This window comes from Mustelus asterias, chromosome 24, assembly GCF_964213995.1.
Source record: "Mustelus asterias chromosome 24, sMusAst1.hap1.1, whole genome shotgun sequence".
NCBI classification, from domain to species: Eukaryota; Metazoa; Chordata; class Chondrichthyes; order Carcharhiniformes; family Triakidae; genus Mustelus; species Mustelus asterias.
This window is the reverse complement of record NC_135824.1, coordinates 43,386,104-43,401,331: the sequence shown is the minus strand read 5'-3', so window position 1 is coordinate 43,401,331 and position 15,228 is coordinate 43,386,104. Positions and strand designations below refer to the sequence as shown.

The window sequence follows — 15,228 nt, the reverse complement described above, 5'->3', positions numbered from 1 at the left end:
CTAAAAAGATGTGTATTGTCTCCAGACAGGACAGCCTTGATGCTCTCTCCACTCACGTTGTTTGTATCTTATTCATGCAAATTGAGTCTGTCTTTATATGCCCTGTTTGTGAACAGAATTCCCACTCACCTGAAGGGGCTTGGAGCTCCAAAAGCTTGTGGCTTTTGCTACCAAATAAACCTGTTGGACTTAACCTCGTGTTGTTAAACTTCTTACTGAGTCTACATTAAGACATTTACATCTTCTGGGAAGAACAGTCACGAAAATTAGTCTCTCTGTATTATTAATTTTTTAAAAATTCATTCGTGGGACATGGGTGTCATTGGATTGCTAGCATTTATTGCCCATCCCTAGTTGCCCTTGGAGGGTAGTTGAGTACAACCAAATTCTGTGGCTCTGGAGTCATATGTAGGCAAGACCAGGCAAGGGTGGTATTCTGGCAGCATGGTGCATCTACTGATTCGAATCTATAGAAGTCTCTTCTACCCACTGACTGAGAAGGATCTCATCAGCAATAGCCTCTACAGTGTTCAGGAACAAGTGGCTAAGAGTCGGCCACTTGGCCTGTTGAGCCTGCCACCATTCCACTTTTATCATAACTGATCTACCTCAGTCACTTTCCCGCAGTATCTTCATATTCCTTGATATTATTAGTCTTGAACATGCTCAATGATCGAGCTCTACTGTGCAAAGGGACCTGGGGGTCCTTCTGCATGAGACGCAAAAACCCAGTCTGCAGGTGCAACAGGTGATCAAGGCGGCAAATGGGATGTTGGCCTATATCGCTAGGGGGATAGAATATAAAAGCAGAGATGTCTGGCTGCATCTGTACAGGGCACTGGTGAGGCCACAGCTGGAATAGTGTGCGCAGTATTGGTCCCCTTATTTGCGGAAGGATATATTGGCCTTGGAGGGAGTGCAGAGAAGGTTCACCAGGTTGATACCAGAGATGAAGGGTGTTGATTATGAGGAGAGACCGAGCAGATTGGGTTTGTACTCGTTGGAATTTAGAAGGCTGAGGGGGATTTTATAGAGACCTATAAGATAATGAAGGGGCTGGATAGGGTAGAGGTGGAGAGATTCCACTTAGAAAGGAAGCTAGAACTAGAGGGCACAGCCTCAAAATAAAGGGGGGTCAGTTTAGGACAGAGTTGAGGAGGAACTTCTTCTCTTAGAGGGCGGTGAATCTCTGGAATTCTCTGCCCACTATGATCACAGATAGATGGATTCCTGATCGGTAAGGGAATTAGGGGTTATAGGGATCAGGCGGGTAAGTGAAACTGATCCACTTCAGATCAGCCATGATCTTATTGAATGGCGGGGCAGGCTCGAGGGGCTAGATGGCCTACTCCTGCTCCTATTTCTTATGTTCTCCTGGGGTAGAAAATTCCAAAGATTCACCAACCTCAGAGTGAAAAGATTTCTTCTCATCTCAATCTCAGGATAAGGGGCAGGCCATTTAAGACCATGTCCCCTGGTTTTTGATTCACCAACCAGGGGAAATATTTTATTTACGTCCACACCGTCAAACCCCTGGTTATATTTTTTAAAGTTTCAATGAGGCCACCCCTCATTCTTCAAAATTTAATAGAGACCCAGTCTCCTCAAAGACAATCCTGCCAGCCCAGGGATTAATCTGGTGAACCTCCATTGCACGCCTCCTATGGCAAATCTATTCCTCCTTAGATAATACTCCAGGGGAGATCCCATCAAGGCTCTTTATAACCACAGCAAGACAGCTTTATTCCTGTACTCAAACCCCCACAAAATGAAAGCCAACAAATTATTGCCTTCGCAACTGCCTGCTGCACCAACATGCTAGCTTTCAGTGACTCATGAACAAAGACACCCACACTTTCCAACATCTCACTATTTCAGAAATACTCTGCCTTTGTGTTTCATGGAATAGAATCCCTTTAGTGCAGAAGAGGCCATTGCCTGGGAAGTGCAACCTTAACGGGCAATTGCCCTGCACTGGGAACCATCCGAAAATGCAATTTAAATCACAAACCTATCCACAGTTGCACACAAAAGGGTTAGAAGGAAGTATTAAAACCACTTCCAACAACTGGGTAACTATCTATTCCACATACCCACAGTAACCTCCCCTCTCCTTGTCGACTATCCCCATGGGACTCCCCAATGCCATGCGGGTAATACAGTTAAAAAACAGGAGAAAAAAAAGAGGGGGGCTTACTTACCTGCGACTCTACAGCCCTCAGTGCCAGGCCCCAGCTATGTGCTGCACTGCCCAGGTTTCATCTGCTCAAGTTGGAATGTCGGGCAAGATATTATCACCTGAATTTCAGGGCAAGATCTTTTGAGTGGAGTGGCAATCCAGCTCAATTGCCACTTCATCGGAAGCTACAACCCATTATAATTCCATCAGACATGAATGATTTTTAACACCTTCTAGGATGTTTCACATGGAAGAAAAGTATTCCTGTAACTGCTCCACTTCCATGCTTCTGTCATGCTCACATTCTCATCCTTATGTAACTGAAAATTCACATTTACAATTAAAAAATATATATAGTCTGTCAAGAGAACTGGAACTTGCTGAATAATCAACTATATTAGTTGTATAAAATGTTTCATATTTAAATTCCAACAGTTAAAAAATCAAATAAAGGACAATTCTTATTTAAGGGAATGCATGGTTCAGCTTATGACAGCGTTGTTGCTTTTAGCTTGCTTCACTGGCAGTTTTCTGGACTCGTCTAACTTTAACTGAATTTATGTTCTATTATCACTTCTGTAATGCTTCCCCCTTTCCTAAATATCTCAACTCAGCTTATGCACTTTACAGAGCAGCATGCTGTTTTAATAATATTGAATAGAACATAAGAACATAAACAAAAACTAGGAGCAGGAGTAGGCCATCTGGCCCCTCGAACCTGCTCTGCCATTCAATAAGATCATGGCTGATCTTTTTGTGGACTCAGCTCCACTTACCAGCCCGCTCACCATAACCCTTAATTCCTTTAATGTTCAAAAATGTATCTATCCTTGCCTTAAAAACATTCAATGAGCCTCAACTGCTTCACTGGGCAGATTCACAACCCTTTTTGTGAAGAAGTTCCTCCTCAACTCAGTCCGAAATCTGCTTCTCCATTTTGAGGCCATGCCCCCTAGTTCTAGTTTCACCCGCCAGTGGAAACAACTTCCCTGCTTCTATCTGATCTATTCCCTTCATAATCATAGATGTTTCTATAAGATCTCCCCTCATTCTTCTGAATTCCAATGAGTATAATCCCAGCCTACTCAGTCTCTCCTCATAAGCCAACCCTCTCAACTTCGGAATCAACCTCGTGAATCTGCTCTGCACCCCCTGCAGTGCCAGTATATCCTTTCTCGAGTAAGGAGACCAAAACTGTACACAGTACTCCAGGTGTGGCCTCACCAGCACCTTGTACAGCTGCAACATAACCTCGCTGTTTTTAAACTCCATCCCTCTAGCAATGAAGGACAAAATTCCATTTGCCTTCTTAATTACCTGCTACACCTGCAAACTAACTCCTTGAGATTCCTGCATAAGGGCACCCAGGTCCCTCTGCACAGCAGAATGTTGCAATTTTTTACCATTTAAATAATAGTCCATTTTGCTGTTATTCCTACCAAAATGGATGACCTCACATTTACCAACATTGTACTCCATCTGCCAGACCCTCACCCACTCACTTAGATTATCTATATCCCTTTGCAGACTTTCAGCGTCCTCTGCACACTTTGCTCTTCCACCCAACTGCGAATTTTGACACGCTACACTTAGAATAAGATCATAAGATCAATTGAACTTTCTCCGCTATTCAATAAAATTATGGTTGATCTGATTATCTTAATTCCACTTTCCTGCCTGTATCCCATAACAGTTGGCACCCTAGTCAATCAAAAATCCAACTCGCCCAGCCTCAGCCACGTCCAAGGACCCAGCCTCGGATATGTTCAATGACCCAGCCTCCACTGCTTTCTGTGAATGAGAATTCCAGAGATTAATGTTCAGAAGAAATTCCTCATTTGTCTTAAATGGAAGATTCCTTATTTTTTAAAACTGTATCCCCTAGTTCTAGATTCCCCGAGGGAAACATTGGCTGCATCTACTCCATCAAGCCTCCTCAACAATTCATGTCATCAAAGAACAAACATTATTGCCAAGTATGTGTCTATAATAAACCACTGCCAACAAAAGTAAAAAATAACCTGAGACATGAACTGCACAACTCACCACAAGGCAAGTTTAAGTTGTGACGTACAAATGGTTAGAAAGTATAAGTACTTCACTTATGTGATGAAATGGCTACTATTAATTATTCCATAGTATCCTCATTCTCTATCCATGGGAAACCAGACTTGGTCATCACTTGGTCCATTTATGGATGATTACAACCATTGTCATTTAATTAGACTCGCATCAATGTTAGTTCCACAATATACATGTATAACCTATTTATTGGGGACCATTAGTAGCCATTGCCAACATTCAGTTATTACTAGTTAACAATAAACTGACCATTTCAAGAAAGTGATCCAAGTTCCGTGCTCCAAACTTGTCCTGTTCCACTAAACAACTGCTTGGCAGTCCCTGCGCCATTAACATGCTGCTTGGTGTTGGGGTTGCGCAGTATTCCTCCAGTTGCCTCTTTCCCAGGATGGAGTGAATAAGGTCTTTGTCCATTCTCTCAGCCCATCTTCCTCGTGGCTGGAATGTTTCCATGGTACTATTTCTAGTTCTATCCTGCACACTTCCGTCACCTGCCTCCTACAACAAATGGTGAAACAAAGTGAACTCTTTAGAAAATCTTTGCTATTCGGAGTATTTTATTATGCAAGACTTTTTAAATATTTGCCCTCCTCACTGATTTTTCCACAAGTGTTTCTCCCAATATTTTTCAATTCAGGACTTCTTGATCTCTATTCCCCACTGATAAGCAGGGTTAATATTAGAAAGAAAGCATCCAAAGGTTCAGTTGATAAATTACTACACCAGGCAGAGATTAAAAATGTCACAAAACCCAGACTGAATTTCAAACTGTAACCTCTTTTCATTTTGCTTTTATTCCTTTGGCAGGTTTTCATTCTTGGACAATATCTGTTCATCATACTGTCATTCAAAACTGCTCTAAACATTGTTTCATTATTTGCCTATTGTCATTCCATTTAGCCTTGCACCACTTTTGCCTTTTAATTTTTTCCCACCTTCCATCCTATCACAGATCTTACCTTCCCTCACCCCCACACCCCTTCCATAGAAGCAGAGTGCCCAGAGTGCCAGGGCTGCCCCCCAGGTCAGTATAATCATCATCTTTGAAGAGACGTTTGGTCACTCGAACAAGACTGGTTCAAAGAGAATGACCAGGAGATCCAGCAGCTGATAAGCTGCAAGTGCAAAGATTTTCTAGACCTGAAACAGCAGCCTAACTAGTAAGCAATAAAGCAGGTCTACATAACAGCTGAAGGCAGAGGTCCAGCAAAAAACAAAACAAACCATGACCTAAAGAACAGATAGAAGGCGGAGGAAACGCAGTTAGCCAACAACCATGACACTCCAATCTTACTACATGGTCTTTTTTTTTTAAGGCACAGTCAAGACTAGTTAAGGCTAAATCACCCAGGACCCCATCCCAATGCTGGCCAAGAACAAAGAGGCAGTCAGTATTCACTGTAAAGGGCCCTTCAAAGACTGTCTTCAACTTCATCCCCAGCATGCTACCCATCACTGTTTCAGCACAACCCCAACCCAACACGAAGTAGTGAAGACCATCCGATAGCTAGCATAGTGATTAGCACTGCTGCTTGTCAGCGCCAGGGGCCCAGGTTTGATTTCGACCTTTGGTGACGAAATGACATTTTTCCCATGTCTGCTTGGGTTTCCTTCTGGATACTCTGGTTTTCTCCCACAATCCAAAGACGTGCAGGTTAGGTGGATTGGCCATGTTAAATTGCCCATGTCCCAAGATGCATAGGTTAGGTGGATTAGCCATAGTAAACACGGTGAGGGGGTTACGGATATAGGGTGGGGAAGTGCGGGACCTAGTCGAGAAAAGGAAAGCATACAAAAGGTTCAGAGAGCTTGGTGAAGATAGGGATCTAGATGAGTATACGGCTTGTAGGAAGGGACTAAAGGAGGAAATTAGGAGAGCCAGAAGGGGTCACGAGAAGGCCTTGGCAAGTAGAATTAAGGAAAACCCTAAGGCGTTCTATAAATATGTGAAGAGTAAAAGGATGAGACATGAAGGAATAGGGCCTATAAAAGGTGAAGGCGGGAAAATCTGTACGGAACCAGTAGAAATGGCAGAGGTGCTTAATGAGTATTTTGCCTTGGTTTTCACAGAGGAGAAGGACATGGGTGGACGTACTGTGGGCTTGCGGTGGACTGAAAAGATGGAGTATGTGGACTTTAAGAGGTTGTGCTGGAATCTTTGAATGGCATCAAGATAGATAAGTCGCCGGGTCCGGATGGGATGTACCCCAGGTTACTGTGGGAGACGAGGGAAGAGATTGCAGAGCCTCTGGCGATGATCTTTGTGTCGCCGATGGAGACGGGAGAGGTGCCGGAGGATTGCGGATGTGGTTCCTATTTTCAAGAAGGGGAATAGGGATAGCCCAGGAAATTACTGACCGGTGAGTCTAACCTCAGTGGTTGGTAAGCTGATGGAGAAGATCCTGAGGAACAAGATTTATGAGCATTTGGGGAGGCTTAGTATGCTCAAGAATACTCAGCATGGCTTTGTCAAAGGCAGATCGTGCCTTACGAGCCTGGTGGAGTTCTTCGAAAATGTGACTAAATACATTGACGAAGGGAAAGCGGTAGATGTGGCTTATATGGATTTTAGCAAGGCGTTCAATAAGGTCCCCCATGCAAGGCTTTTAGAAAAGGAGAAAGGACATGGGACCCAAGGGGCTGCTGCCCTGTGGATCCAGAACTGGCTTGGCCAAGTTCTGCACACATGAGGACGGCCTAAACCGGGATGTTGGATTTATGTCACACTATCAGTAACCCCCACAGCTTGCCTCCTGGGCTTGCAGAATCTCACTAGCTGTTCTGTCTGGAGACAATGCACATTTCTTTAACCTGTGTTTAATGTTCCCTCCACCCACATTGTCTGTACCTTTAAGACCTGGCTGGCTGTAGGATTCGTATTCTAATCAGTATTCTGCAACTTGATTTTGCCTGTTTGCACTGTTTGAGAGCACATTTCCACTCCATCTGACGAAGGAGCAACGCTCCGAAAGCTTATGGCATTTGCTACCAAATAAACCTGTTGGACTTTAACCTGGTGCTGTGAGACTCCTTACTGTGTTCACCCCAGTCCAACGCCGGCATCTCCACATCATGATTGCCCAAAGGAGGCAGAGAGTGTGTATAGATAGGTCTTTTTCTAAATTGAGGTCGGTCACCAGTGGTGTGCCCCAGGGATCTGTTCTGGGACCCTTGCTGTTTGTCATTTTCATAAATGACCTGGATGAGGAAGTGGAGGGATGGGTTGGCAAGTTTGCCGATGACACGAAAGTTGGTGGGGTTGTGGATAGTCTGGAGGGATGTCAGAAGTTACAGAGGGACATAGATAGGATGCAAGACTGGGCAGAGAAGTGGCAGATGGACTTCAACCCAGATGAATGCATAGTGGTCCATTTTGGTAGGTCAAATGGGATGAAGGAGTACAATATTAAGGGAAAGACTCTTAGTACTGTGGAGGATCAGAAGGACCTTGGGGTCCGGGTCCATAGGACTCTAAAATTGGCCCCACAGGTGGAGGAGGTGGTTAAGAAGGCGTATGGTGTGCTGGCCTTTATCAATCGAGGGATTGAGTTTAGGAGTCCGGGGATAATGATGCAGCTATATAAGACACTCGTCAGACCCCACTTGGAGTACTGTGCTCAGTTCTGGTCACCTCATTACAGGAAGATGTGGAAAAGATTGAAAGGGGGCAGAGGCGATTTACAAGGATGTTGCCTGGATTGAGTGGCATGCCTTATGAGGATAAGCTGAGGGAGCTCGGTCTTTTCTCCTTGGAGAGATGTAGGATGAGAGGAGACCTAATAGAGGTATACAAGATGTCGAGAGGTATAGATCGGGTGGAATCAGGCTTTTTCCCAGGGTGGAAATGGCTGCTACGAGAGGACACAGGTTTAAGGTGCTGGGGGGTAGGTACAGGGGAGATGTTAGGGGGAAGTTTTTCAGAGGGTGGTGGGCGAGTGGAATCGGCTGCCATCAGTGGCGGTGGAGACAAACTCAATGGGGTCTTTTAAGAGACTCCTGGATGAGTACATGGGACTTAATAGGATGGAGGGTTATAGATAGGCCTAAAAGGTAGGGATATGTTCGGCACAACTTGTGGGGCCGAAGGGCCTGTTTTGTGCTGTAGTTTTCTATGTTTCTATGTGGGCCTAGGTAAAGTGCTCTTTTGGATGGTCGACACAGGCTTGATGGGCCGAATGGTCTCCTTCTACACTGCAAAATGTACAAAGCAAAATGGAGATTAGTTTGAAATGTTGAGATCTCCAGCTAAGAAACGAGGCATTCGGAACCATAGAAGCCCTACAGTGCAGAAAGAGGCCATTTGGCCCATCGAGTCTGCACCAATCACAATCCCACCCAGGCCCTACCCCCATATCCACCCGCTAATCCCTCTAACCTACGCATCTCAGGACACTAAGGGGCAATTTTAGCATGGCCAATCAACCTAACCTGCACATCTTTGGACCGTGGGAGGAAACTGGAGCACCCGGAGGAAACCCACGCAGACACAAGGAGAATGTGCAAAGTCCACACAGAGTGACCCAAGCCAGGAATCGAACCCAGATCCCTGGAGCTGTGAAGCAGCAGTGCTAGCCACTGTCTACCGTGCTGCAGATGGGATAGCCACCAAAGCAGTAAAACATGGCAAATAAGCACTTTTGGCACAAATACATAACCTAATTGCCTTCATCTGGGAGGAGGAGAACATGCCAGGGGATATCAGTTGTCAAAAACTGTGACCATCTTCAAGAAAGGCAACAAGACCGACTGCACTAACTGCAGAGGAATTTCCCTGTTGTTGGCCATAGGGAAGATCATTGCAAGGGTCTTCCTTAAATTGCTTTAGCCCTGTGGCTGAAGTGCTCCTCCCCGAGTCACATTTGCGGATTCTGCCCAATGTGCTTCACCACATGGCAGGTACAAGAGAAATGCAGAGAATAGCACCAATCCTTCTTTGACCTCAAAGTCCTTTGACATGGTCAACCGCAAAGGATTATAGAACATCCTCCTCAGTTTCCACTGTCCCCAATAGTTGCCACCATCCTCCTCTGCTTGCAAGCCATGATCCTGACCAACAGACCCACCAGACCCAATTTACGTTCGGACTGGGGACAAGGAAGGCTATGTCATGTGCTTCTCGATCTTCCTTGCTGCAATGCTCCATCTCAGCCTCAAAAATCACATTAGATTGGTGCTAAACTACTGGACAAATGGGAATCTGTTCAACTTCTGCTACCTGCAGGCCAGATCCTAAGTCGCCCCATCCTCTACCATGGAACTACAGTACGCAGACAATGCTTGCTTGTATGCACATTTGGAGACCAAGTTCCAAGCCATCAACACCACCTTCATTAAGGTGTACGGGAGCATGGGCCTTGGCAATCTACCCCACCACACAGCACTGCCCCAGATTATCTAAACCCATGATGAGGCTTTGGACAACATAGACCACTTTTCACACCTGGGAACCTGCCATCAACAAGGGCAGACAGCAACGACAAGGTTCAACACCACCTCGAGTGTGCCAGCACACCTTCAGTCACCTGAGGGACAGTGCTTGAAAGCCAGGATCTCAGACCCAGCAACAAGTTCATGGTCTACAGCACGGTTCAGAGATGTGGACTATGTACAGCAGGCACCTCAAAACCCTGGAGAAATACCACTAGTGCTACCTCCGCAAGATCCTTCAAATTCATTGGCTGGACAGGGGCACCAACATAAATGTTCTCGTTCAGGCCAACATTCTCTGCATCAATGCATTGATCACACTCAATCAGCTCCGCTGGACTTGCCACAATTTCTGCATGCCACAAGACACTCGAAACGACAGCTTTACTCGGAACTTCAACACAGCAAGTGAGCCCCAGGAGGGCAGAGGAGGAGTTTCAAGGACATCTTCAAAGCTTTCTTGAAAAAGTGCAACATTTTCACTGATCCCTGGGAATCCCTGGCCGAAGGTTAGCGAATGTTGTCCCATTGTTTAAGAAGGGGAACAGAGACTTCCCCGGGAATTATAGACCGGTGAGTCTCACTTCTGTTGTCGGCAAGATGTTGGAAAAAATTATAAGGGATAGGATTTATAGTTATTTGGAGAGTAATGAATTGATAGGTGATAGTCAGCATGGTTTTGTGGCAGGTAGGTCGTGCCTTACTAACCTTATTGAGTTTTTTGAGAAAGTGACCAAGGAGGTGGATGGGGGCAAGGCAGTGGACGTGGTATATATGGATTTTAGTAAGGCGTTTGATAAGGTTCACCATGGTAGGCTTCTGCAGAAAATGCAGATGTATGGGATTGGGGGTGATCTAGGAAATTGGATCAGGAATTGGCTAGCGGATAGGAAACAGAGGGTGGTGGTTGATAGTAAATATTCATCATGGAGTGCGGTTACAAGTGGTGTACCTCAGGGATCTGTTTTGGGGCCACTGCTGTTTGTAATATTTATTAATGATCTGGATGAGGGTATAGTTGGGTGGATTAGCAAATTTGCTGATGACACCAAAGTCGGTGGTGTGGTAGACAGTGAGGAAGGGTGTCGTAGTTTGCAGGAAGACTTAGACAGGTTGCAAAGTTGGGCCGAGAGGTGGCGGATGGAGTTTAATGCGGAGAAGTGTGAGGTAATTCACTTTGGTAGGAATAACAGATGTGTTGAGTATAGGGCTAACGGGAGGACTTTGAATAGTGTGGAGGAGCAGAGGGATCTAGGTGTATGTGTGCATAGATCCCTGAAAGTTGGGAATCAAGTAGATAAGGTTGTTAAGAAGGCATATGGTGTCTTGGCGTTTATTGGTAGGGGGATTGAATTTAGGAGTCGTAGCGTTATGTTGCAACTGTACACAACTCTGGTGCGGCCGCACTTGGAGTACTGTGTGCAGTTCTGGTCCCCACATTACAGGAAGGATGTGGAGGCTTTGGAGAGGGTGCAGAGGAGGTTTACCAGGATGTTGCCTGGTATGGAGGGGAGATCCTATGAGGAGAGGCTGAGGGATTTGGGATTGTTTTCGCTGGAAAGGCGGCGGCTAAGAGGGGATCTTATTGAAACATATAAGATGATTAGAGGTTTAGATAGGGTGGATAGTGATAGCCTTTTTCCTCTGATGGAGAAATCCAGCACGAGGGGGCATGGCTTTAAATTGAGGGGGGGTAGTTATAGAACCGATGTCAGGGGTAGGTTCTTTACCCAGAGGGTGGTGAGGGATTGGAATGCCCTGCCAGCATCAGTTGTAAATGCGCCTAGTTTGGGGGCGTTTAAGAGATCCGTAGATAGGTTCATGGACGAAAAGAAATTGGTTTAGGTTGGAGGGTCACAGTTTTTTTTTTAACTGGTCGGTGCAACATCGTGGGCCGAAGGGCCTGTTCTGCGCTGTAATGTTCTATGTTCTATGTTCTATGAAGTGGAGGAAAATATCTGGGAAACTGAACACCAGGTTTCATCGCTGAGAACAAGCTGAAGGCAAGTGTCAGCAGCAATAAGAGCATGTGAGAACCCAGACACCCCACCAGCCACCGTATATCCCACCTGTGACAGAGACTGTCGGCCACGCACTGGACTCTTCAGTCACCTGAGAACTCATTTTAACATGGAAACAAGTCATCCTCAACTCCGAGGGACGGCCTGAGAGGAGCAATTTCCATTTGTTAGAATGGCACATTACATCTGGCACAGTGGTTAGCATTGGTGTCTCTCAACGCCAGGGATCCGTGTTTGATTCTGGCCTTGGGTGACTATGCAAACACCACACAAACACTCTCCCCGTTTCTACGTGCGTTTCCTCCAGGTACTACGATTTTCTCCCACATTCCAAAGATATTCAGGTCAGATGGACTGGCCATGCTAAATTGCCCCTAGTGTGTAGGTTAGGTGCATTAGTTATGGTGGATGCACTGGGTTGCAGGGATGGGGCAGAGGTGGCAGCCTGAGTGGGATGTTCGGAGGGTCAGTGCAGACTTGATGGGCTGAAAGGCTTCCTTCGGCACTGAAGAGATTCTATGTTTAATTGGGTCATCTATTTCAGCTGATGTTCTACCATCGGCCTCAACTTCTTAGATTGAGGGACCCAAAACAGCCAGGACTCCCATTCAGTAACAATGCAATTCATGGGTGGAAAGTAGAGGTTAGAATGACACTCAGCTGTTAAGTCCCTCCCAAGACGAAAAAAAACGAGTCAACAATATTGCCTTGGGTCAAATAGGAATCTTCTCATTTGGCACATAACAGAATGTAGATATGCAATTGCAGTTCTGCACAACTCCATGCGATCTAGAGGCTATGGGGAAAGAATTCTGGACAATTGTAATGTTTAGTTGAAATAATTACATCATTGAATTTTAAAACCTCAATATAATAAAAACAGAAAGTGCTGGATAAACTCAGCAGGTCTGGCAGCATCTGTGGGGAAATGTTTAGATTCTTAATGATGCTTCTACAGAAGTGAAGACCTCTCTTCACACCCCAGAGCATTTTAAGCATACACTCCCTATTCCGACAAAATGACTAATCAAGTCAGATACTTGATAGTTGAATCTGTGCAGCAGGCTATTAAAGACACCAATGTGCTGCTACAATGGGTATACTTTGCAAATCATATCTGAATCTAGCAAATCATTGTTTTACTGCTTCATGCGTTTGAAGTGCACACAATTCCTTTGTAGTGAGATAAGACAATAAATAAAAAGCATCAATCTAATGTACAAACTGTTATACAACATCCTTCAGAAAAATATGATCTTCATTGACAACTTCCCTCTCTCCCTCAGGCTCAGACAGAAACATAGAATTTGGAGCATGAGTAGGCCAATCAGCTCTTCAAACCTGTATCACCATTCATTATTATGGTTGATCTGATCATGGTCTCAAATCCACTTTCCTATCTACCCCCCCCCAGTATAAATATTCTGATCGAGAATCAACATTTGGCCACCCCAATCGAGAAGAAGCCTGGGAAATAGATTTTTCCACGTGGAAGTACACCATTTGAACAGGTTGTGTGTCACACAACTGTATCTCAAAAAGAGTAGAGAGGGAAGGATATCATGCATTCAAGTTAAAATGAGGAACTTACCAGTCTCTTTGCCCACAGTGGAAGTTTCCCATTAGTCATCAGGAACAGAGTATCTTCAGTCTTAACTGAAAAATTGTGCAGCAGTAATAAAAATGATGGACTTTTTTCAGCTTGAGAGAAAGTTGCATTAATATTTGAAACAGAGGAAATAACAAGGATGCAAGGAAAACATGGAGCAGTAGGATTACATTTGGATTGTTCTAACAGAGAACTAGCATCCGTATGACAGGGGCGGCACGGTAGCAGTGGTTAGCACTGCTGCTTCACAGTTCCAGGGACCTGGGTTTGATTCCTGGCTTGGGTCACTGTCTGTGTGGAGTTTGCACATTCTCCTCGTGTCTGCATGGGTTTCCTCCGGGTTCTCCGGTTTCCTCCCACAGTCCAAAGGTGTGCGGGTTAGGTTGATTGGCCATGCTAAAATTGCCCCTTAGTGTCCTGGGATGGAAGGAGTAGTGGGTAAAATATGTGGGGATATGGGGGTAGGGCCTGGGTGGGATTGTGGTCGGTGCAGACTCGATGGGCCGAATGGCCTTTCTTTACTGTGGGGTTTCTATGATTTCTATGACAGGAAGTGGATAAATAATTTTTACTTGTACTGTAAACTCCTATGGCTTGATCACGTGTTCTGATGATTCTTCAGAGTAAAGAGGGAGAAATTCAAATGTAAATGGGTAAGAGTTTCTATAGGTATTTAAATAAGAAAAGTGAGTGTAGGTTTTATAGAAAGGTGAGTCTGGGAAATTAATCATGGAAGATAAAAGGAGATAGCAGAGCAGGTAGTTTGCATCATTTTTTTAAATTCATTGGATGTGGACTTCGCTGGCTGGGCCAACCTTTATTGCTCATCCTTCATTGCATTCGAATAAAAAGACATTGCTATACCATCTCATTTCAGAGGGTACTTAAAAGTCAACCACTGCTATGCATCTGGAGTCAGAGGCCAGACCAGGTAAGGATGTCAGATTTCCTTACCTAAAGGACATTAGTGAACCAGGTGGGTTTTTACAACAATTGACAATGGTTTTGTGATCATAATTCGACTTCTAATTGCATATTTTTACCAAATTCAAATTTCACCATCAGCCATGGTGGAACTTGAACCCAGGTCCCCAGAGCATTACCCTAGGTCTCTGGATTATTAGTCGCGACAATACCACTACACCACCGCCTCTCCATCACTATAGAGAATACAAGTAACATCCCAGAAACAGCTTCAAATCAAGAAATGGATAGGAGGGAGGGACACAAGGAAATTACAATCAAGAGCAAAGTGGTACTTAGCAAATTGTTGGAACTGTGGACTGAATTCCTGGCTACTGATACACTTCATCCTAGGATCTTAAAATAAATGGCTGGTGATATAGTTGATGTGTTAGAACATAGAACAGTACAGCACAGAACAGGCCCTTCAGCCCACGATGTTGTGCTGAGCTTATCTGAAACCAAGATCAAGCTATCCCACTCCCTATCATCCTGGTGTGCTCCATGTGCCTATCCAATAACCGCTTCAATGTTCCTAAAGTGTCTGACTCCACTATCACTGCAGGCAGTCCATTCCACACCCCAACCACACTCTGCGTAAAGAACCTACCTCTGATATCCTTCCTATATCTCCCACCACGAACCCTATAGTTATGCCCCCTTGTAATAGCTCCATCCACCCGAAGAAAGAGTCTTTGAGTGTTAATTTTAATTTTCCAAAATTCAGTATATTCAAGGAAGGTTCTATTTGATTGGAAAACAACAAATGTAACTCCTTCATTTAAAAAGGAAGACAGAAAGCAAGAAACTACAGATGACAAGTTAGTTTAACATTTGTCTTTGGAAAAATGTTATAACTTATTAAAGATGTTATGGCAGGGCACTTACATAAATTCAAAGCAATCACAGGTCCAACATGGTTTTGAGACAGGGAAATTATGTTTGAG

At 44.7% G+C, this 15,228-nt stretch overlaps 1 protein-coding gene across 6 annotated transcripts in view; it reads right to left on the bottom strand.

The window, feature by feature from the left end:
• The window catches only part of LOC144511344 (mitogen-activated protein kinase-binding protein 1-like), a 129,544-nt gene that overhangs the window by 30,555 nt on the left and 83,761 nt on the right, over positions 1–15,228 (bottom strand). For all 6 annotated transcript variants that reach the window (XM_078241625.1, XM_078241627.1, XM_078241628.1 and 3 more), the window contains exons 21-22: positions 13,301–13,365; positions 4,511–4,759 (exon numbers count right to left, since the gene is read on the bottom strand). In XM_078241625.1, coding sequence (XP_078097751.1) covers positions 4,511–4,759; positions 13,301–13,365 — 314 coding nt within the window. The remainder of the gene's footprint in view (positions 1–4,510; positions 4,760–13,300; positions 13,366–15,228) is intronic.